The following is a 23,261-nucleotide window of genomic DNA, read 5'->3' as shown; positions in this document are numbered from 1 at the left end:
CGATGTGCTAATGCCAATCGATGTATGATGTGCTAACAAAGAAAGGAAGGAAGTGTCCAGAAGCAACGCTATGGTGCCCCCAATATGTATCCCTACCTCCTTAGCATGTCCCATAGCATGTCAGCATCTGTCGAATGCCCCGCCGACGCAATTGAAGTCCTATCGCATTTATCGCATTTACAAGGGTGCGAGGGATTGGTACTAAGGTATTACACACAGCATGTCAGATCGACCCAATCAGGGTTGGTTGGTTGGTTGGTTATTTCCACTTCCATAGTGTAGTTGCCAATTGCTTTTTTGGTAAAACTATCAAGTCTTAGAGGGAGTGCTTAACTATACTTAATTAATTAACGTAGTGAGGTATATTCATGAGTACTGCAAAGCATACACTTATACATTTCTTTATATCTTAGTTATTTAATATAACTAACACGAATAAAAGATAAAGTCGTATACTATGTGCCTCTCGTTTATCTTAGTGTACAAATCTACCAACGAGTATCCACACCGGACATACCTTACTACGAATTTGTACTTACCCGTAGGAATTATACCTACCTAGGTATGTATCGATGTAGCGTAGCGCAGCGCATGTAAGTGGGCGTTATACGTAGCAAACTACAGGTCAAGTTTCGGTAGGCGCTGCGGGGCGGGGCAGCGGTGTGGGGCTAAACCCGCTGATGATACAACGCCGAACCCGAACTATCTCTGCTTACACATCTATTCATAATCCTCTCGCGCTGGTCTTGGTCTGATTTCCAAATCATTTGAAATCCATTTCTAACAACTTAACAACGAAGCTGGAAAATCCTTCTCGAGTCAAAACACCCGCCCATTTTCGAATCCATGCCATCCCGGCTTTCTTGTCATCCCCCCGTTGCTTGCTTGATTCGACAAAACTTTACTCCTGCTCCCCCCCTCTTTAGTTATTTATTTTACTCCGTTCTTTTCTTAGTAAAGCGTGAGGCTCTTTTCTTTATAACGTGCTGCAGTAAAATGTAATAAAAAGCGACGTTTCACGCGATTTTTACCCCGCGCTTCATCTAATGTCGACTATTATCGCCTTATTAGCCGCCTTCGCGCGTTCGGCACTAGCTTGACGTCGCAACTTGTGTAAGGCATTGGCTATCGGCGCTTAGTTCGATACTACTCAGCTTGTTTTATCTCTATTGCTCTACATAAGTCCTGTCGCTAAAGCAATATATTCTTAATTTCTGCTGGGTTCCTCGGCGTCTCGGCGTCTCGGCGGTGAATGCGGCCGCAAACCTCGTGGTCTAAGTACTATCCACGCGGCAGTGCTCCTAACCTATAGACACGCAATTCGGCATTAACATGCTAAACCCCAAATGTATTTTCTGTAATACGGCCCGTATATTTACACGACATAATACCTGGTTAATATCTGCCTTATAAACCGCCTCCTACTTTTGCGGCAGAATTAACGCGGTTCTAAGATGTTGCAGACAAACTCCCGTATATTACTTAGCCGAGCAATTACTTTGAAGAGCCTATCCGAGATGCATCAACATGTCAGGAGGCCTCTCTCTAGACGCCTAATCGCGGCGTGAAGAAACATAGCGACCCTACGGCACGGCACGAGGCAAAATCGATTTCCGAATCAGGCAATTTTCCTTAGCTCCGACCTATCCCGCGTCGAGTCGAGTCATGTCCCCGGTATCACAAGGATTTACGGATATCAAGCGTCTTACTAATACCCGCCGTGCATCGAAGCTCTTATGAGGCTGCACATTGAATGGTGACTAGGTGAATGTTGCTATTCGATATCGTATTTTACTCATCTATGCCCAATGCGACTCTATGTACAGCTTAATTCTCCACGGGCAAAAAAACGTATTGTGTAAAACACCGCTTTATCTTGCAGCTTTTGACTACATAATCGAGGTCCTAGAATCCTCTCATGCAGACTCCTAAACCGCCAAGCCGCCAACTATAAAGAAATACCCTCTCTGTAAATCGAACCTGACCAGCCCAGTCTTGCCCAGCTTGCGCAAACGCCCAGCCTCTAGGCATTTTATAACACCGTATGCTATGAACAATAGAAAAAGACTTTTGTAGACCCCCAGATTTTATGGGACCTGCCGAGCAACCATAAGTCTATCCCCATCATAGGCTCACTCCCCCAAGTCTACCAATAGAGCCAATGAAGCCATTGCCATCACCACGTCTCGGTAATGTACTGTCCGACGTCTCTCTTCAATTCCCAGAATTTCTTTGCCTCATCATACTTCAAGTTGCCCTTCTTCACGGCCACTTTGATAAGCGCCTGTTCGACACCTTCGCCCATGCCCTTGGAGCTTCCGCAAACGAAGACGCGCCCGTCAACCGAGTTGATGATGGACCATACAAGATCTGCTTGGTGGCTGACCTCGTCCTGGACGTAACGGCTCTCGCCGCGTCGGCTCTGTACAACCTTCTTCACTCTATCCTCGTGGACACCCCACTCCCCACCGTATAGCTCATCCACAAGAGAATCACGGACGCCTTGAAGTACCCATACCTTGTTGGCACAGTTAGCATTCTTCAGGCGATGCTGAACAAAGCCACGGAATGGCGCGATGCCGACGCCAGCCCCAATAAGGAGCATCGGACCATCAGACACAAATTCCTTGGCCAACGGGTTCGCCATCAGCCCCTTAAACATCGGGATGTATAACTGGGGAGCGCTTTCCCCTGCGCGCTGCAGCTCCAAAAACTTGCGACATTGACGTTCAAAGAAGCCAGAACCGACACCCGTTCGGTAGCCCGCCTGCCAGTCAGGCGTCTCTTGAATGGTGACGGCTAGCTCAATAAGGCGGTGCTGCTTTCCATCGCGGATCCCATAAGACTCATGCGGGTCATTGGAAAGGGAATAAAACCGCGGCATCAACTGCTGGAGTACCGAGAACAGCAAATCTAGAGGTGGCTTAGCAGAAGGGAAAGCACTCAAGAGTTGAGCAAGAGAGATGTGTGGGCCAGTGCGGAAGTCGCAAAAGGCACCTTGTCCCTGGCTAGAGCAGAGGAACATGAGTATCTTCTTCTCGTTAGGGTCGAGAGCATGCTCAGCTAGAATTCGCAATAGAGGCTTGGTGGGTGGGTAAGACTGGATATCGGAGCACCACGTCAGCAAATCCCGCCGGGTGGTAACCAACTCGCGGGCCTGATCCTCGCCCCAGACAGTGGGCCATCGGCCACGAGTAGTGCGCAGCAAAACGGGCTTGTCCCGCAAGTAACGTGGAACCAAAAGCAAGTCAAAAACCTGATCCACAGCAGCTGTATCGTTTGGAGCAGAGACACCAATGGCACCTCCGACCTTGAAGTCTACGCCTTCTCCGTGGGGATAGTCGGTGATATCGAGATCGAAGTGATACGTGCGTTTCTCAGCTCCAGGACGCGTCAATTCACGGGTATTGTGAATTTTGGCAGGGAAGACATTGAAAGGATGGTGCGGTTGAACGAAGGAAGGAGGCTGTATCGAAGTGTCGAGGTTCTCGAGGCTAAGGTTCTGGAATTTGGTCTCGATTGTGGGAGAGCTGGCTTGACTTCCGAAAGACACGGCCGAATCGGTTGGCGATGGGGTGCCCGAGACACGTCGGATGGACTGAAGAAAAGTGATCTGCTCAGGCATGTCCGCGACCTTAGTTAAGACGGTAGGTATCTCATCAATCTTTAAGCCTAAAGAGCGAAAGGCATCATTGTCAGGGAGTGGGACTCGTTCATACTCGACTCCCTGCTCTTTCTTCTGTGCATTCATGCAACATCCGCCACCACAGCATCGATCAAGCAATTGTTGTGTAGACTCGCCAGTGATTCTCTGCACGTCTGCTGGGCTCTGTGCAATTAATCTCGTCGAGGCACGCCGCCTTTGAGGAACCTCCTTTGGTGCCTGGAGCTCATCTTGATCTTCGGAGTCCTCAGAATATGTGAGGGACGGCGCAATAGAAGGAGTACGAATCTCTTCCTCGGATACATAGTCGGACGTCGAGTCGACTAGCTGCTCGACTCCAACCGACATAGTTGCTGAATTATATCGATCCCGTACAGCTTTACCAAGAGGACCACCCGTCGATCAAATTGGCCGCAACCAGAGGAAGTGAGCGAGATTATAGCAGATATAATCAGCTACCTTGATGTCGTTTGTCGGGAAATTGATTGGTGGGGGGAGGGGTCAAGAAATTGGAGATGACCGTCCTTTTTCTTCTTTTCCTCTTTACGCGTCGTGTTGCCGAGGAATTATCGACGTCGGGTTTTTGGAGAATATTTTCTGGGGGTGTCTCTCGAAGTAGATCGAAAATGTGGGGGTTCCCAGAGGTGTGGTGATATTTCAATGCACCACAAAGAATACCAGTAAAGGCACCTTTTGTTTTAAATAATTATATCGAGGTTGGTGGCCAACCAAGTTAACAATGTGAATAGCGAACAGTAGGAAAAAGCACAGACTCGCAATTGAACTGTGAAAAGGGGTGGAAAAGGAGACCTAGTTGTACGATAATATCGTGACACTGATGAGGTCGTTTGTAGAATTAGACCGGTTAGTAAGTAAATTTCTTCAGGTGTCGATCTGTTATTATATTTCAATCTTTTTTTTGTTGAAGTGATGATGACAGGGGGATCCCAAGGGGGAAGAAGGGGCAAAATCAAAAAGCCCTATCAGATGGTCAGATTAGCACCTGCAGCAATTAAAGGTGGGTCGGTAAATGTTGTAAATGCTAGGTCATAGGCTCTTGCCGATTGCTTGTTGATAGAGTTGCCAAGATAGCCGGGTTTCTTTGATACTGTGTACTTTAATACTTTGCGAGATCGCACACGCAACACGCAGACAGGGTAAACTTCCAGTTCTTTCTAATTTTAATTTTGATGCTAGACTCCGGTCTTTGCCGACCTAATCCGTTTCACTATCAACTGTTAATATGTCAACTGTTAGTTCGCGGTAGGCTTTGCCCCGTAAGTTAGTGTAGTCAGTTTAATATTCAATATTGATAATACTCTTTAACAGGTACCTAACTCCTATTTTTAAGTCAGATTACGCCTTCGCATATTATTGCTTATTTACCTATGATCTAACATCACTAATCTATCTACCTCGGGTATCACTTACCAATCATGCCTGAATCTTCCCTCCCTGTTGGGTCGTCATGCTTAACGCCACGATGGTGACGACGAACGATGATAGGGGAGGGGGGGATAAAATAGCGGCAATGCTGATTAACTTCTTTTTCTCGCGGCAGTACGATGTCTTGCTCTATAGCTCAAATATTGAAGCAACAAATTTCTGGTTGGCTCGTCAAGAATTGCACAATATTTAATCACTTGACCATCTGGCTCAATGGTATTGGCCTGAATCTGCTGCTGCCCGCTACCCCGGATCGTCTTCTCCAAAAAATCGGGGCCTTCTCACACCGAAATATGCGAATACGGTGTCATCATTCGACATGATCGAGCCCAGTTTTCTTCCTCGGCTGCAATTCAAGCTAAAATAGGTGCAACACCGGCTGAGAGGCTTTGGTGGAGTTGGCATTTGGACCCGACGGGGCCTGCGGGCGCACTCTGCCGACTGAGAACCGTTCTTCCGTGCCAAGTACATACATACGATACTAACCCTGTTAGGTATGGTAGGTCATGTAATCCTGAACAACCTTTTCTCTCTTACGATATGTAGATGCTTTACTATGCAAATCCAACTAATACCTATCGTTAAGCCGTATTAATTGGTATACAGGAAACCGTTAACGCCTCTATCAATCGGTGAAACGACGCAATTGCAAACAGTGATGATATAATTTTACAGCTGAGACATTTTGATCTACTAATGTAATGGGACGGTTGCACAGTCCCGCGTTTACACGGTTCTGGAAGCACAGTATCTTCTTACTGTGAGATAACCGACACAAGCGATATGGGGGAGAGAGCACAACATTGCTTTGAAGGATTGGGGGATCGGGGGATCGGGCGGGCAGTAATCTAATCAATCAAACAAACGACTGACTAACCACAGCACAGAGCACAAAATCTTTATCAATCTGATCAACGTGTTCTGCCGATATCGGACCTTACGACGTAATCCACATTTTTAGCAACTTTTCTGATGATTAGGGTTACATTAGGCGGCTTACGTAAAGGAACGTCTCAGAACGACGCAAGCAGTTTCGATCAGATAAGGACGCTTGGACCTGAACTCGTTTTTTCAATTACCTCATATCCAATTCCCCGGAAATGAAGCCAAGTACCGAGAAAATTAAAATCCTCCGTAGTCGTACCTGGGACCCGGCATCCGACCTGGGTTTGCATTGAGGCTTAATATAGTGTAGACTTACACTACGACATATCGATACAAATATACGTAATCAATCAATCAATCAATCAATCGATAGCGTCTTTCCAGGTGAAACGACATAAACGGCTTTAATCCGTTTCGAAACATTCCATCTATCGTACCATACCCCTGGATTCGCCCACTGTTTCTACACCGCGCGTCGAGGTCGAGGCTGACATGGAAATTTCTATTTTTCGCTTTTTTCATTTGCGCTTCTCGCTTAAAGAAAATATCCCTGGCCTCAACAATTCCGGATGCATTGGCTACCGGTCACGCCACGACTGATTGCTGCAGTTAGATAGGTACCTATGTATGCATACATACCATAATCCTGACGGGAAATCCACTCGTCAGCCCTGTCCCAATCATCAGGGGGCTTTTGATCTGATAAGATTTCCGCGCATCATTGGCAAGCGTACTATGCATGTATTTTACTTTGGGAAACGCTTCATCGTCCACCATGTGGCATTGCTCCATATACATAACAACCGTAGCAGCTAAACTGGAGAATTGGGGGTTCTCGAAGAACAGTCCCAAGCCACTGGTTCTATTTGTATGACACACTAGAATCACGACAACGCTTACATTCATATTTCCCCAACTAAACCCTCAGGCTAGCAAACGCCCTTTCACCTTTCACAGGCCTTGAAGTCGTACAAGCCATCCCAAAATGCCGGTTCACTACCGGTAGAACGGAACATATTGACATATTCTCTCTTAAAACCCTTGATACGGTGTTACGTACCCGGGTTAATCCGGATGTTCCAATATACATACTAGGAGGCCTATTTTCGAGTGGAAAGTGGCTCATCCCTACAGCCTTGAACTATCGAAAAAAAAAATCACAGTACTACATATCCACGGTTCCGGAGGTTTCTTTACTTAGACAAGTCGAAGTAATAATGGCCGACATGCCTAAAGGGAACTGGACGAGTTATGAGGTGTCATATCGTCTAACCTTTGATGTCTACTACAGGTAGGCATCCTATCTACATTGTGTCACTCCTATTTTGAGAGTCTTAGGATACAATAAATGCCTTAGATATGGGCATACACCAAGTTAAGTATGTCTACAGTATACCCGAGACTCGCAAGTTATCGCTCTGTTTGGGTCTGACAGGAGAGACCTAGTGACGTTGTTGCTTGCGCGTTCAGGTTATCTCACAAAATTTAAATGCTATACGTCAGCATCTCTTGATATTTGAGTACCATGGCCGAGTTCTATCATTGCAACCATTATTCTAATAATGGCGAAGAACCGGATTCAAGTTGCAATTGTGTGAGCCGGTATCGCTGGTCTTGCTCTCGCGGCCGGCTTGGTTAAGAAACGGCATATTGATGTTCATGTCTACGAGTCGGTCTCGGCTTATAAAGATGTTGGTGCCGGTCTGGCCCTTCATCTTAATGCCATTAAGTCTATGGCGCTTATCGGACCTGAAGTAAGACAGACGTACTTTGATATGGCTCTGTCCATGGGCGACGAGGATCAGGTGATGGCAACCGAGGTAATTCTAGGTCAGGGGCCACATAAAGGCCAGTTAGTAGCGGAACTTGGTAGGGCGAAGGGAAGAAAGACAGTCAGCCGAGCTGATTTACTGAAGGGCTTCCCAGCACTAATTCCAAAGGAAGCCATTAGCTTTGGTAAGAAGCTCGTCGATGTTAAAGAGCAAGTCTCCGGCAAGCCGAATGTCCGCCTGGCCTTCCAAGACGGAACCAAGATCGAGGTTGACTGCCTCCTAGGGGCCGACGGAGTACACAGTGTGACCCGGAGCTACCTTCTCGGGGCAGACTATCCCGCTACGTCGCCTAAAAACCACGACGGGTGGTAGATCTACCGGACTATGGTGTCGACTGATGAGGTGAGGAAGTAGATCAACCCTAAGTGGACCATAAATGTCCCCGTTCTCCTCGGACCAAGGGACCACATCAACTGTATCCCATTAAACAAGAATACACGCCTGAGCGCCGGCGTCGCTGTGCGCGGTGCCTTCTCGACGATCGACGGTTGTGCTCCACCGCTCGACCCAACCTTATACGCCGACTACAGCGAAGAGGCTCAGCAGATAGTGCGTATGGTAGCCAAGGACACAAGCTCATCCTAGACAATAGCAGACCACGATCATGCGCCCTACTACGCGCGGGGCCGTGTCGCTATGCTCGGCGACGCAGCGCACACCGCGATGCCGTTCGCCGGCAATGGTGCAGCCCAAGCTCTCGAAGATGCGGCTGTGCTCGATTACCTCCTCGCTCACGTCGAGCGTCCGGAGCAGATCGAGCATGCCCTTCGAGCCTTCGACGGGGTCCGAAGGCCTCGGAGCCAAGCAGTCGTAGAACTCGCGCGTAAATTCGGACGGGTGTATGCGTATGCTGAGGACGGCATGCACGAGGATCCGGCGAGGATGATGGAGTTTTTTGGACAGATGGCGGCTTTTACGAACGAGTTTGATGTTAAGGGACAGAATGAGGCGGCCTTAAAGGTGTTTGTGAGATTAGATATGGCTAATGGGGAGGTTAAGGGGAAGACAAACGGAGGTTCGAAAAGCTGAGACTTGTTACCGGAAGGTAAGGTTATCGATATTAGACATTCTTTTAGTGTCTACCTATCTTTTAGTTCTAGGCAACATGTATTTTTGCAATATATTCAAATACGCAAGAGTCTTGTCATTAGGTAGGTAGGTACGCTTACAAGAGGGTTTCAACTACCCAGAGAGCAAATGCCGAATAGTATACTCGGGTATTCTCCAGTTTCTACACCAAAGTAGGCCTAGATCATAGTTATATAGGTTAGGTAGGTAGGTATACGAGAAACAAATTACAATCACGAGCGAAGAGTATACAGCTAAGTACGCACACATGGAACAATACTTCGCAATGACCAGCATATTCAATTTTTCGTCTACTCGTACCATCTAAATGTTTTGACGATCCTCCTTTATTTTCTTTGCACAACTTGACGTGATATACGAACGAGTTTTATTCCATTCCATTCCCATTAACCTCTATTTATACCCTTCTTCCGAATTAACCCGCTCCCAAGTTATCTATCCCATTACGACCTACCCTCCTAAGTCGCCGGCGCAAACCTCTCCCCCGCATCCGCCAAGCCCCTGAGCTTGAACGCGCGCAACGACGTTATGGATTGCATGGAAACGTGGCCGTGGCCGTAGCTATGGTCGTGGCCTGCGACGCTTCTCGCGCTGGATCTCGAAGTAGATCGGACGCGCGAGTTTGTGGTAGACATAGACCTAGACATAGATGCCGATCTAGATAGAGACGCTGCTGGTGCGTCGCTGCGCGGACGTCGTGTGTTTAGCTGTCCCATCACGGAGCTTAGCGCCGCATGGGCATTAGTCTTGGGCTGTCCGGGCACGGACGGTGTTGGGTGGCCGCCGATTACGGGGTAGTGCGGCAAGTGTTGCGGCTGCTCGTGATGTGGTGGTAGGTGTGGCGTGTGATGGGCCATAGGAGAGCTCTGTCGGCTGTGAAGAGTTCGAGATTGGTTAAGTTTGTTTAGGAGCATCTCGGCTGATGACGACATGCTATTAGATGGGCGGCGGACCTGGGATGTAGAACGGCTAGATCCACGGCTAGACGGGGGTGTAGGGAGTCTGGTAGTGTGACCGGCTAGATCTTTGACACTGAGACCTGCCATCATGGCGTTCATTTCCGGGGAGTCTGCTGGCGGCGTGTGGAGGCTAGTATGTCCTAGAGCGGACCTCTGTAGCTCTTCAAAGCTCATGGGCATTGGAGGCATCTTGCTGAGCCTACGAATCGCTTTATTATTTTTCTCCACGAAGCTATTCATAGCCAGTAAGGAACCTGCATTATCCCGCATTGCGACCGCGCTCGCGTCTCCTGAGCTCCTCCCTCGGGCCTGGTGTACGGCGTTTAGCGTGAGAGGTTGCTGAGTCGTGCTTGGCTGGAATTCGATTTGTGCCGAGCCTAAGGTTGCTCGTACATGAGACATGACGCGGTCGAAATCGACGTTCTGGTTGGGATTAGCACGGGATACGTAGTAAGATGATTGCTGCCCCGCTGTAAGAACATCAGCGGCGGCTTTGTGTGCCATAATAAACAAACTTCCATCCCAAATACACCGTCGCACGAGAGCCCATCGGGTTCTGGCGGGGTTTCGCTCGAGCTCTGGCCTGTAGACTGAGCACTGAGCAAGTTGGGCATAGAAAATTCCCAGACGGCGTGAAATTCGTTCAAGGATCTGGAGAAGGAATGTTGAGAGAGCTGCGAGGCGGTTGGCATCGAAATCTGGGTCCTGCATTTTGTCGGACGAGCTATATGTGCTCGCAATACTGTCAAAAGCGTCCATGCCAGTTCCTATTTCTTGGCGGAGATCCTCAAGCAATTCTATGTCTAGCTCTACACTCTTAGCTGCGTAAGCGAAGACACCACGCTCATGGAAACGGAGGGCATCTGAGGTACCGCAGATGAACTGGCCAACAAGTGCTACTTCGTTTGTACACTGTATAGCATCCGAACTAGTGTTCGCACGTGCGACTGCTCCTAGCACGTCTGGCAGTTGGATATTTGCCCCAGCACCACCCGCGTTGGCGAGACTGAATGAGAGCTTGAGTACAAGTTCCTGTAGCTTAGCACCGAACAGGGCGGTAAACCCCCCTTGTAGCAATCTGCTCTGGTAGCCATAAAAGGTGCGAATAGCGATGATGTTGGGTAGGTCTTCACGGAGCCAGATATTGCTAGACCCAGACGGGTCGTAAGCTGAGGATGTTTTCAGTGAAGCACCCTGGATTTCGTACATCTCGATTTGATGTGCCACTAGGGTTTCAACCGTAGTACGTAGATAACCTGCCCACAGGTCATACAGAGCAGATATTTCTTCCTCGCCACCTTGGTAATCGGGCTTTGGCGTTAGGTGTCCGACAAAATACTTAGTCAAGAGACTGACAACTTCAGGATTATTGGTATGAGCTAGATTGTCAAAGGACTTAGAACAGTCGACGCCAGCATTAGACTTAATGATCTGCGTGCCTCCAGGGTGCATAGGGGAAAAGTCTGTAACGTCATATACGCTCCCGTGAACCCCAATCCACATACGGGATCCCGGTCTGTGGCCAGTATGTTGAGCGAGTTGAGATAACGGAATTGTTGGTAGGTTACAAGGGAGGGGCTTTGGAGTCATAAAAACGTCGAGCATGAACCGTCGCTCCGCGAAGGCTTTATTGATAATCAGGTCGACATTTTCCATGGTCGCTGTGCAGTGAGTATATATTGCTTTGCGGATCCCGTTCATCACGGAATCGAAGACCGCAACGGAGCCGCACACGTAGAGGTAGCCGCCTAGACCTCCCTGCTTTTTCGACATGACGAGATCTGATACAGTGGCACCTTGCTCGACAATCAGAGTATCGATATAGCGAGGAGGGATATGTTTCTCAACCAGGTCATGCGTGTGAGGGTCGTAAGCGAGGCCACGGGAGTCCCTCGAGAAGGCTACGTGAACTTCCATAAAATCCGCATTCACATACTCCCTCAGCTCATCCTCGAAGCAAAATTTCTCGCGCGACTGAACCCCTAAATATAAGTGATTCTTGCCTCCAGACAAGCCACTGGTATTCAAGCGATATTGCCAAAAGCTTCGGAATGGAGCGATTCCGCTGCCACCGGCGAAGAATGCACAAGGAGCCATATTATCCAAAGGCAGATGGAAAGCCAGAGGCCGGGATACGCCGACAAGGATCTCGTCGTCTGATACCATGTCGTCCGATGGAGGGTGCGGGTTAAAGAAGCCACTTGCAACGCCAGCACGATTTACGTCATCCTGCTTAGAAAATGTAGAGCAGAGTTTGTACTCGGCACGCGAGATGGCCAAATCAACAGTACTTGGGAGAAGCTCGTCTGTATAGCTTGCTATAGAGTATGTGCGAGGCACTTCGACTGGGATGAGATCGGCCAGCCATGAAAGGTTGTCGAGGTTGAACGCCTTATCCCATATGTGAGCTGGAGTATCCATAAGCGCACCCTGCAGTAAGTCACCTAGCGAACCTCGGACGGGCCATTCGTCAGTGGCTAAGACTTGAAGGACGGTGTTCGAGGAGGCAGCAAGGAGGCTATGGATTTTTAGGGCGAGCTCTTTAGTAATGGGTGCTAGATGACCCCGACGAAGTATATCGGCCACGGTCAGCTTCTTTGCTGCTGTCCTTCTCACAGACGCTAGATGCTGCTCGAATCGAGACCATGTACCGGTAACATCGACGGGATCGTCGATACGGGTCTCTAATCCTAGGGCGGCGGCAACCTTCGCACATTCTTCCCAGCTGTTAAGTGGCATGACTGCGAGACGATCTCCAGCCATGAAAGTAATTCCCGTATCTTGAATATCTAGAGTTACTAGTGCAATTGATCGCGTAGAATCAGAGTCAACGTAGGATCGATTCAGGACTCTGGTCACATAGCGGCATTCTTCAAATGTACCTCTCATCTGATGTGGCTCGACTGGTAGACTCCCACCTACATATCACACAGCGCATTAGCTTCTAGGGCATAATTCTCTTTCTGTATGTATCGGTAACTTACGGTATGGTTCAAGACGCTCTTTCATAGCATCTGAAAACTGCTTATGGGTCTCTTCCCACGGACGCCCCGCATCTGCAGCACCAGATAGGCCGTTCGTTTCAGTACGTCCCGTCTTCGCAGCGATCTCAAGAATACCGAAGACTTTGTAACGATGAGTGCCCATGAAGCCTCGTTCGCCTGTATATGCCTCGATAATGCCATCCAACACGCCCATCAGTCGTGGATCGCCAGACTGCTGGACGAATTCGGGGATGCGGTAGTGATACTCAATGGCAGCAATAAAGGCTCGAAGGTTAGAAGGAAGCCAGGCCCTCAGATGTACGCCTTCTGCACCAAGGAAGGATGTGTATCTACTAAGAATTAGCAGCTACCCCTTATATTTAAAGTTGAAAGAGGTGGGAATAAGCATTGAGACCAGTTGCCCCAGTAGCAATTTTATCCCTGGAACCGTTTTTTTGCGATTTTCTAACTTACTTCTTCCGTCCTAGAAATGCATCCATGACTAGATAGGGAGGGAATTGCAGACCTGAAGAAGCTGGGCATCTCCTAGACAAAGGCGCAGAAAATTTGGCCCAACGAACCCACTGATGCACCGGGACATATTGCTCTCCCGAGTTCGGGTTAACATTGATAGAATGGAAAGCGTTGGGCATCCGTTCCAGAATCTCCTTCAGTCGAATCATCTCCCGAAGAAGTCCTTCTACGTTCCTGTTCATAACATGCTCTTGGCACGCGGCAATCGCATCTGGGCCATGTTGGAAGGATGCTATGAAAATCAATATTTGAACAGAAAATGGATAGGATGTTATGCTTACCTGACGTTTCAGCGCAACCTTTCAGGAAAGCCACCTCAGCTTTCTCGCCAAACATAGGCCAACGAAGATCTATGTTCTCGGAGCGTGCGATATAGGGATATATTGAGGTAGGATCTCGGATCTTAATATTATAAGAGGACTGGTCGGGGAAAGTAAGATGAGGGAGAGTCCGGCCCATGCGTCGTGAGATCTGATAATACGGCAATGCTACACATCGCGGAATACCAGCCAACTCCTCACCAAATTCATCGCCCATCGGGACGTTAGGCCTCTTCTTCTTAGTACGCGTGGAAGTAATCCCGTCACTACCATCATATTTTTCTTCGAAGCGATAGATTGAGCATATCACTATGAGGTTCAATGTTAGTATCCATAGAGTATAGAAGACATGGGGATATGTGTAATGAAAATAGAATCCACGAGTACATGGCCCTTAAACCCGTTCCAGTCCTGCGGTGTCGAAAGCAAGGGGTTAAGGGAAAACGAGCCACTCTAACGCATACTTACTTCCTAAAGCTACTAAAGCTGCCCAAAGCGCTTGATCCGGAATCACTTCTTTGATTCCTTCGACGAGGGGAAGCGCTGCAACCGATTCTTGGACACGCCCTCTTGCAACGCAACCGGGCATACGTTCGCAAAGATCGGCCCATATCCGGCCGGGAGTCCTTGCCAGTGCGCCGGCGGCCTCTTCGTAGTCCGGTGGACAGAAACCGTGCTCTGCACTAAGATAGCCGTCTAACCAACCAGTTTTTGGGCCGATCTCCTCTGCTCTCAACATAACCTGCCTTGCCGGTGCGCCTAACGCTACGGCTAGTAGATCTTGCTCTCGAACGTTAAAGGCATCGAGCTCCGCTTGAGTCTTGACCGCATTAATTTCCTGGACCGATGGAATATTTTTATAAAGCAGTTGGTTTATCGATTTGCGTTCTCTACATAGGCCTTTTTTAGCTGGTGTAAGTCAGTCAGTCCATTCTCAAATTCGTACCTCATCCGGAGCCATTCCCCGGCATCAACGCCCCGCGGAATCTATTGCCATTAGCTAATTCCCGAAGACTGTAGGGTTGCAACGTAACGTACATCAAAAGCTGCGTGAAGGTCTCCTGGCTGGCCATATCCTGAAAAGGCACAACCTCGAGGTCCCATTCGACTATTACTTCTGCTTCTGCTTGAACCCGCATGTCCTGAACCTGCATGCCCGACAGGACATCTTCCTCCAACGGAGCCAGACACCGGACACGAATATTCTGACATGACTATTATCTTGGTAATATGGGTATAAAACTAGTAAGTATCTTGATCTGGACTAAAATTTAAACGATTGTAAGGCCGCCAGGGCAAAAGCGAAAACACCACCAGGGCAGGCTGAATAGAGAACGGTTATGTCTTTCCCGTAGAAGAGAATATTAAGCACCAAGTGTGTAGTTGAAGCAAGATACAATGAGACTCGATGGAATTTCTGTAGACTTAACAAGATCCAGACTTTGATCTTGGTGGAGACATTTTACTGACTAGGGCCACCAATAAGAGGCTTGATAGCTTGACGATACCTGGTAAGACGCAATGTATATTAGCGATGATGCCTGTGTTACATGACAAGATGGACAAAGATCATCTCCGTGTGACGCGTAATCTCCTATACTCTCAGGGGACGATGCCATCAGTTAAGGACCAGTCAAAGCGAAACATGCCAAGATAAGAGTAACTTTTATGGATGTTGAGGACCGGGATAAACCTTGGCGTCCCATAGTAGCTTTAAAAAAAAGTTCCAGTCTTTACTGGTGAATGATATAGATGTAGGATCTGGGGGGACCTGAACGATAAATTTCATTTAGACTTCGCTCTGGTTCAGGTGTAGCCGCCATCGTATTAATTGTCCTGAGATTTTGTCATTCTACTATATGACGAAACTCGCGGCTTGAATCCCCTAATCCGGCTGTCGCGAATATATTGCTCATAGTCTATCCTAATATTCAAATTTGTTAGCGATGTTTTGCTTAACTGATTTGCTAGAGAAGCATAGATATTTCGTCACTGATGAAGCAAACTGTATACCGTGTTAGGTAATTCAATTAACCCTCAATTATATCTCCTAAATCCCTAGAGGATGCTGTCCGTGACATTGGTCGGCCGCTTTGGAAGCTGGAGAGTTTGAAATGAAAGAAGTTTGAAGACGCGGAGGTGTAATGCCCGAGTTTACGAGGGATATTGTCTGGCTGATCTCAAATTCCTAAAATGGAAGAATTCCTTGAGAAGGAAGTTCGTCCGTGCGCAGCCCTCCAGCGTTTTTATTGGGTGCATCTTCTAAAAATAACGGGTCTTACATAATTCCCCACTTTCGAGAAAAAAGTCGAAATACGTACTATTTCGAGCCTTCCTCCAAGGTGCTAAGGGGTCGAACCCCACGCTTTCTTCCATTTTCCAAATTTTTTTTTTTTTTTTTTTTTTTTTTTTTTTTTTTTTTTTTTAATTTTTAAAGAAATTCCAGTAAAGGCTGGTATTCGAGTTTGTTGCCGCTGCTGGCGGGCGGGTGGGCGGTCGGCGCGCGGCGCGCCGCCCGCCCACCCGCCCGCCAGCAGCGGCACGTGATTGACCTTCGTAAACTCGGGCTATTGTGGTGCCCCACAGGGGTGCCCTCTTGTTCTAGAAGTTGAATACCAAGGCGCGGATCCTTCCTTTAAAAGAAGTATGCAAGGCAGTTACAGGGATCAGCGCGTGTCATAGCCGCCATTAATGAAACAGTGCTAGCTTCCTTATTACCTAAGGATTACTGGCATTTCCATGCACATTATTGGCTTGTTCTAGAGCTGGTACCGTACCTGGTTATTACAGCGCACGGTATTGTACCTGAAATGTTTCACGTCGTACTTGTGTTACTATTTTCCGCTGTCAAAACATGATGTGCAGGATAGTAGTTAGAGGTTGGCTTGCAGCTATGATCTTCTGATCTTCGTCTATCATGAATTAGGTACATAGGTGCCTATGTACCTGATCTAATAGTTTAAGGCGTGAAAATACGTTAGTTAATTAAAAAGTCAAGAAGTGTAACAAAACCTATAATAAGCTCAACTAAATATTTGCATTAATCTATATCAATATGGCAATACCAAGGGTTTAGTAAAATCTAGAAAAGGTTGGATATCTTGGCACATACTAAAAATGCCGTGTAGCACAATAAGTTGTGCTAATTGGAAAGTTTTGCCGGCGAAACTTTTCAATTAAATATGTTAAAAACCAAAGCCGATGGTTTTGGTTTTAGATTCCAAGTATAGCGCAATAAGTAAGATATTGAGGCTATTGTGAGTTTACGGAAATCCGATCACCTTATAGACCGAATTTAACTTAGGAAAGTTTTAACATTAATCTTTATTGGGAAATGCGAATTAAAAAAAAACAAAACTTTCCAACAAAACTTTCCAATTTCCAATTACATACCAGCTTGCCCCTTTCAGATGTTTTTGTTGAAATACTGCTTTGTATGATCAAGCCGCCTGATGAAACGGATATCGCAAGGACCTAAAAGCCAAGCTTATATAACTTCCATGTTATATTTGTCTCAGATGCCTGAAATATCTATTTATTAAGTTCTTTTAACTTACCGTGGCTGTCGTGATATTTCCAAGATATCATACAAAACGTCGTATAGTGTTTAATGTCAATTAGTTATTTGATAATATTTTTACAAGGTTTTAATCTATAGAGTATACAAGATCTTGTGGCTGGAGATCTATACATAATACCTAGATATTGAGACAAGTACGAGTCCTTATCAGATTGATTGAATGACCATATAGGCCGGGGTATCATATGCCATATCTACACCTATGTATCTTAAGTTTTCCACCTATGGCGTCTTACTCTTCTTTGGTAAAGGGCGCTCAGCTTCGGACCTGCTATCAGTATCCTTCTTTCTCTTCTTTCCCTGGAGTAATTCTCGCTTCTCTTGTTTTCGTGCTTCCTTATCTAATTTTCCGATGACCTTGCTTTCCTTTCCGCATGGCCAGTTTTCAAAAGCTGCTGCCTCCTGCGCTTCTGTCCATTCCTGCGGCAGTAGTGCGAAGACGAGGTATGAAGTATGCGTCTTGATCTCGGGTTCTGTCCGATGAATCACTCTCCCTGTCATCCAGGGTTTGTGTGATTGAACACTTTCGGACTCATTGCCTAGTATAGATGTTTTACTGCCGTCGATAGGATTGCCATCGGCCGTCGCCACGTCATCTTCACCCATCTCAACATCCTCATCACGGGATTGACCGCGAAAAGTCTTAACTCGACCTTCGACTTCCTGTAACTTGGCCAGAGCCTCTGCAACGTTCGCTGCTGTCTGGCTCGCGCCTCGATCCCCCGCAGGTAAGTTTAAACCAATCCGCTCTCGCATGACATTTATCCTCCTATGTGCAACTTCGACCATTTCGATTTCCATCCAACCCAGGCGGCGCATGACATCAATGGTCCTAGTAACCTGTTCAATGCACGGGGAGAAGGTGCAAAGATAGGCAGTCCGATCCGGACGAAGCGGGGATTTCCATTCGGATCCAGTGTCTTCAAGACTGTCTAGCCCGCTGCTTGAGAGTTGAGATGGTGTTGGTCTACTTCTCGCAAGATGGGGAAGTGCTTTCCAAGGTGCTGGTAGGTCGAGGAAGACACATTCAGCTCCGGGACTTTCGCCGTCGACCAGAAAGCCGTCATTATAAACATCTCTGTGGGTAATCTGAACGATTCCATCTAAGCGATGATCCTCGATTTCCTTTTGCATCTTCTGATATCGATCGTGGTTAAACTCGAAACTGAAAACTTTGCCCTTTATATCGTGTGCGTCTTTGGGGTAACCGTTGTAAACGGCCCTAGCGGAAGCGTGCGTAAAACTTCCGCTCCCTGCCCCGGCCTCAATTATCTTCATACCGGGACGGGCGCGGATCCGGTGGAGAATGTAGCTGTAGTCAGGCGTATATACTACTTGAGTTCGATGTGGTAAACTCGTTGTCCATAACTCAGGGGTAGGAGGTAGAATGTGTATGAAGCCACTCGGTGCCGTCTTGACATCTTTGGCTGCCGCTGTGCTTGATACGACGTCCTCTACGCTATTATCTAGCTCTTCACCTTCACGTTGAAGCTTCAGCTTTCTACCTCTAGAACCTGTGTCTACAACTGAGGCACGTATCTGCGAACCCCAAGGCTTATCGAGTAAAGTTGAATGTGGAAATGAGCCAAATCGTGTATTCAAAACTGGACCTTCAACATATCCATCGGCTGTACCAGAAGTATCTTTTAAGTAAATGGGCTGGATGCTATCTCGAGATAGATGAGCTAGAACCAATGTATTCTGTGTCGTCCGAGGACCAGGGTCGAGAAATGGTGAGACAGCCGACATATTAATAAATATTAATTAATATATTTTAGGTAGTTTCGAGTGTGTAGTAGAAACTAGCTCTCAATTGACAAAAATGAGGTGTTAAGGCCGCGTCTATGCATGGCAGAGGAAGTATTGAATATAGGTATCTGATGAGTTTCGAGGCTAAGAAAAAAAAAGCCTGGGTAAGGCTGAGAGAACAACGGATGGAGGGGCACTTTTGGTAATCGATAACGTTATCTACATACTTCACGGTATAAGATAGAGGGGTAGCGGAACCTAGAATCCCGATAATCTTCAAGGCTGCATGTACTGCGTATAAACAATAATGTTCCTAACTTCAACAAAAGTTGAGGAGACTCAAAGTTGAGTCTGAGAATTAATTTTTGTTTAGTAGGTCCTAGTCGAATTGTATTTTAGAATGTAGCTTAAATTGACTAGGTTTTAATTACGTGTAACTGCTTATATACTTTCAATGTTATCTCCTAAAGGAAGGTACTAATTTAGCTGAGGCATTGTGGCATGTACTACTTTTCTGCGGTGCCAACCCAAATTGCGACATTGTCTCTGTGACTCAAAAATACCTGTCTTTTACATTAGTAGCTGACTCCAAATTATTTATAACAAGTCCCCCCCCTTTTACTTCCTGGATACTCTCATGTCTATTTGTCTTAATGAACTTCCTCTTCTTTAGAGTATCTAGGTGGCATCTATTTAATACTCGTGCAATCCAATACTTACCTCGTAGAGGTTTTGCGACACACCCCACCATGTCTTCCACTTCCACGATCCGGGTTCATAACTCTCTAAAACCAGGAGCGCCAGTACCTTTTGTTCCAATCGAGAAGGGAAAAGTTTCCTGGTATGCCTGCGGTCCGACCGTCTACGACCAGAGCCATTTAGGTCATGCGCGCAATTATGTCTCGACCGATATCATACGACGCATCCTATTGCACTACTTTGGATTCGACGTCAAGTTCGTTATGAACTTTACAGATGTAGATGATAAGGTACGGATACTACCTGGGTATTTATTAAGGGTATACTTATATAGCTAATTATATAAAAGATTATAATAAAAGCCCGAAGACAACGCTTGCTCGATCTCGAGAAACAAAAGAACTACACAGATGCCGAGACGATAGAATTAGCGAAAGCTGCGTTCCGAGCATATGCGAAGAGCAACCTCCCTAAGCTTCTCGAAGGCGAGGGTGAGCTGGATGTCAACAATTATATTCCGCGAAGAGACGCAGCGTATGGAAATGTATTAGCAGGAGGCACTCTGACAGGAGAAGGCAAGCCAGGAGACGCCGAGGCAAAGCTGAAGATGCACATAAGCAATATGACCACCGCCGTCATCGCTATCGGTGGCAACCAGGTGTTCGGAGGTGCAGACGAGATCTTGCTGCCATATCTGGATTCCCTATACAAGGAAACCATTGATACGAGCGATCAGTCAATCTTTACTGATCTAACCAGGTTTATGGAAGGCGAATTTACTGACGATATGGATGCTCTAAACGTGCTCCGCCCCGATGTAGTTACGCGAGTTACCGAGTATGTGCCCCAGATTGCCAAATTCGTCGAGAAGATTGTCGAAAAGGGTTATGCGTACGAGGCTGAGGGATCCGTCTACTTCGACATTGCAGCGTTCGAGAAGGCGGGAAATACGTATGCGAGATTACGACCGGATAGTCGTAATGACAAGGCACTGCAAGAAGAAGGCGAGGGCTCCTTATCCAAGAGCCTGGGCGGGAAGAAGGGTGCCGGCGATTTTGCACTATGGAAGAAGTCCAAGCCAGGTGAACCGTACTGGCCAAGCAAATGGGGCAACGGACGGCCAGGGTGGCATATCGAATGCTCAGTAATGGCGTCCGATGTCCTAGGTTCACGTATGGACCTCCATAGTGGTGGTATCGATCTGGCATTCCCACATCACGACAATGAACTGGCTCAAAGCGAGGCGTATTTCTGCGAACACGGTCATGAGCATACCTGGGTCAACTACTTCCTGCACATGGGCCACTTATCGATTTCCGGGTCGAAAATGTCCAAATCCCTCAAGAATTTCCAGACAATCAAGGACGCGCTGGCATCAACATATACAGCACGGTCAATGCGCATAGTTTTCCTTCTCGGCAGATGGAATGACGGTGTTGAAATATCGCCGGATATGAGAACTCAAGCCGACAGCTGGGAAAGCCTGGTAAATGTAAGCTGCCTACTAGTTCCTCGATTGCAAATGCCTACTAATGCCAACAGAACTTTTTCACAAACACAAAATCGCTTCTAGCTGAGGCAGCGGGCTCTTCGACGACTGTGGATGGCGGTGTGAAGGCACTCTCGATTAATGATAAATCTCAAGAAGGCTTGCGAGCCGATTTAGAACAAGCTAAGACGGACGTCGAGGAAGCCTTTACTAACTCTTTTGACACGCCACAAGTCTTACGGGCAATAGCGGAAGTCATTAGAAAAGCCAACGTTCATATTAACACCCAAAAGTCCGATGTGGACCTACCAGCAGTTGAAGCAATTGCAAGGTGGATTACCAAGATAGTTGGAATCCTTGGTCTCGACGCGAATGCGAGCCCTCCTTATGAAGGTCTCGGCTGGGTTTCTGCCGCCGCAGCGACTAACCAAGACCCGGCAACGACCGTGCAGCCATATAAGACTGTATATGAGACTGTCTATTCTGACGTGCGGGCTCTGAAGCTTTCTTCCTCTGAAACTATCACCAACCTTCTCTCTCAATCACCGGATCCGGAGTTTGAATCTTTAGCCAGTGCTGGAACTAGAGACCCAGAACAATTGGCATTGCCATATCTACGAGCAGTGGCCAAGTTACGTGATGAGCTCCGGCGTCTAGCCCCGACAGCATCACCGGAAGTGAAGAAGTCAATCCTGACCTTGAGCGACCGAGTGCGAGATTTTGATCTCACTAATCTCGGAGTCTACTTAGACGATCGGCCGGATCAGCCATCGTTGATCAAATTTGTTCCCGCGGCCGAGTTAATCGCAGCAAGAGAGGAAAAGGCAGCCAAGGAAGCGGAGAAAGCACGTGCGAAGGAAGAAGCAAGAATTGCCAGAGAAAAAGCCGAAGAAGAAAAATGGGAAAAGGCAAAAGTGGCGCCAGAGGAAATGTTTAAGAGCGACGATCGGTATAGCGAATGGGATGCTGAAGGATTGCCTACGAAGATGAAGGACGGCAGTGAAGTTGCTAAGAGCCAATTGAAAAAGTTAAAGAAGGATTGGGACAGGCAAAAGAAGGCACACGGCGAATACAAGGCTAAGTTTGGAGGGGGTGCAGCATAAGTCATGAGCGATCTATCTATCTTAGGTACCTAGACAGAAGGGATTAAAAGATACCAGTTTTTGCGTTGTGCTATTACCTATAACTGTCATATATTCTTTCTACAATCGTGAAACAAGTTCGGTTCATCATCTATCCTTGTTTCCCTCACTCATGGAGGCTAGATGATCTCAGAATCAACCAATAAACGAGCTAGATCCCCCACGTCCAAACCCCTGACTTGCTTGACCCAGCAGTTGTGAACAAGCTTTGCCAAGCCGGGTATCGGCTTGGCACCCTAGCTTGGCAACCCTGTCTCTTTCAACCACACATGTGCTTCCAAGTTACATCGTACGTCCTAGGTTAGTTGCAAGTAAATTCAGCATCTCTCGATCCGGCGCTAGCCTTCTCGAGCCCACCTCTTACGGCATAATAATCGTACGTAAGTTGGGCGGGTAACAGCTTGACGACGAAACGAGCATGATGTCAATGGTGGCTGGATTACGAGGCCCCGTTTCGATACGCAAAGGACATGATCCAGTGATTCCAACCCTCGCAAGTTGGATACTAACTCGGTCCACCGTCAACCCTGAGGGTTTCTTGAAATTGTGACCTTGTCGGATAGCGAGTCTTGCGTTGGTTACGATATATAAACTGTTTCAGGCTTCATCCCTGCGTCCAATGGGTTTAGGTGAAGTGAGCATGTGCTATCTACCTACCTAAGGTAAGCCCGAGGTCGATTACGATAACTCTACAGTTATTTATCGGCGGAAGAGGGGTTAGGATAATTATTCGATATCTCTCTGCAGAACCTATGGGCTTTAGTAGAGATATTTGAACATACATCGCCTTACTCAGCAATATGCGTCTGCTTTGGAATTGAAGGCTATTAGGTACTGGCTATATAGGTACTATGTACACTTGAAAGCTATTATTTTCCAAAATGCATGA

The 23,261-nt window shown here is 47.2% G+C and overlaps 5 protein-coding genes across 5 annotated transcripts; 2 read left to right on the top strand and 3 right to left on the bottom strand.

The window, feature by feature from the left end:
- Positions 1–2,176: 2,176 nt before the first annotated feature.
- On the bottom strand, positions 2,177–4,012 carry F5Y00DRAFT_258754 (uncharacterized protein; the record flags this gene model as incomplete). The annotated part of the gene is made up of 1 exon (XM_048010759.1): positions 2,177–4,012. One exon carries the CDS (start codon positions 4,010–4,012, stop codon positions 2,177–2,179), a length of 1,836 nt encoding a protein of 611 aa, XP_047868276.1.
- A 3,716-nt stretch (positions 4,013–7,728) lies between these two features.
- Positions 7,729–8,856, top strand: F5Y00DRAFT_258753 (uncharacterized protein; the record flags this gene model as incomplete). The annotated part of the gene is made up of 3 exons (XM_048010758.1): positions 7,729–8,061; positions 8,182–8,380; positions 8,420–8,856. The coding sequence occupies 3 exons, from the start codon at positions 7,729–7,731 to the stop codon at positions 8,854–8,856; spliced, it is 969 nt and encodes a 322-aa protein (XP_047868275.1).
- A 384-nt stretch (positions 8,857–9,240) lies between these two features.
- On the bottom strand, positions 9,241–14,867 carry F5Y00DRAFT_273781 (uncharacterized protein; the record flags this gene model as incomplete). Its single annotated transcript, XM_048013239.1, has 6 exons — positions 9,241–12,793; positions 12,860–13,209; positions 13,334–13,625; positions 13,675–14,022; positions 14,182–14,603; positions 14,752–14,867. The coding sequence occupies 6 exons, from the start codon at positions 14,865–14,867 to the stop codon at positions 9,375–9,377; spliced, it is 4,947 nt and encodes a 1,648-aa protein (XP_047868274.1). The 3' UTR covers positions 9,241–9,374.
- A 2,458-nt stretch (positions 14,868–17,325) lies between these two features.
- F5Y00DRAFT_227874 (tRNA methyltransferase complex GCD14 subunit) lies at positions 17,326–19,400 on the bottom strand. The gene has a single exon (XM_048006553.1). It carries the CDS (start codon positions 19,040–19,042, stop codon positions 17,516–17,518), a length of 1,527 nt encoding a protein of 508 aa, XP_047868273.1. The 5' UTR covers positions 19,043–19,400; the 3' UTR covers positions 17,326–17,515.
- A 391-nt stretch (positions 19,401–19,791) lies between these two features.
- Positions 19,792–22,333, top strand: F5Y00DRAFT_258750 (tRNA synthetases class I (C) catalytic domain-containing protein; the record flags this gene model as incomplete). The annotated part of the gene is made up of 3 exons (XM_048010757.1): positions 19,792–20,031; positions 20,091–21,233; positions 21,284–22,333. The coding sequence occupies 3 exons, from the start codon at positions 19,792–19,794 to the stop codon at positions 22,331–22,333; spliced, it is 2,433 nt and encodes an 810-aa protein (XP_047868272.1).
- Between the last annotated feature and the right edge of the window lie 928 nt (positions 22,334–23,261).

The sequence above is a fragment of the Daldinia vernicosa genome, assembly GCF_022497035.1.
Source record: "Daldinia vernicosa strain CBS 139.73 unplaced genomic scaffold F5Y00scaffold_7, whole genome shotgun sequence".
NCBI lineage: Eukaryota > Fungi > Ascomycota > Sordariomycetes > Xylariales > Hypoxylaceae > Daldinia > Daldinia vernicosa.
Note: the sequence above shows the minus strand (reverse complement) of the source record. Positions and strands in the feature narration are given on the sequence as shown.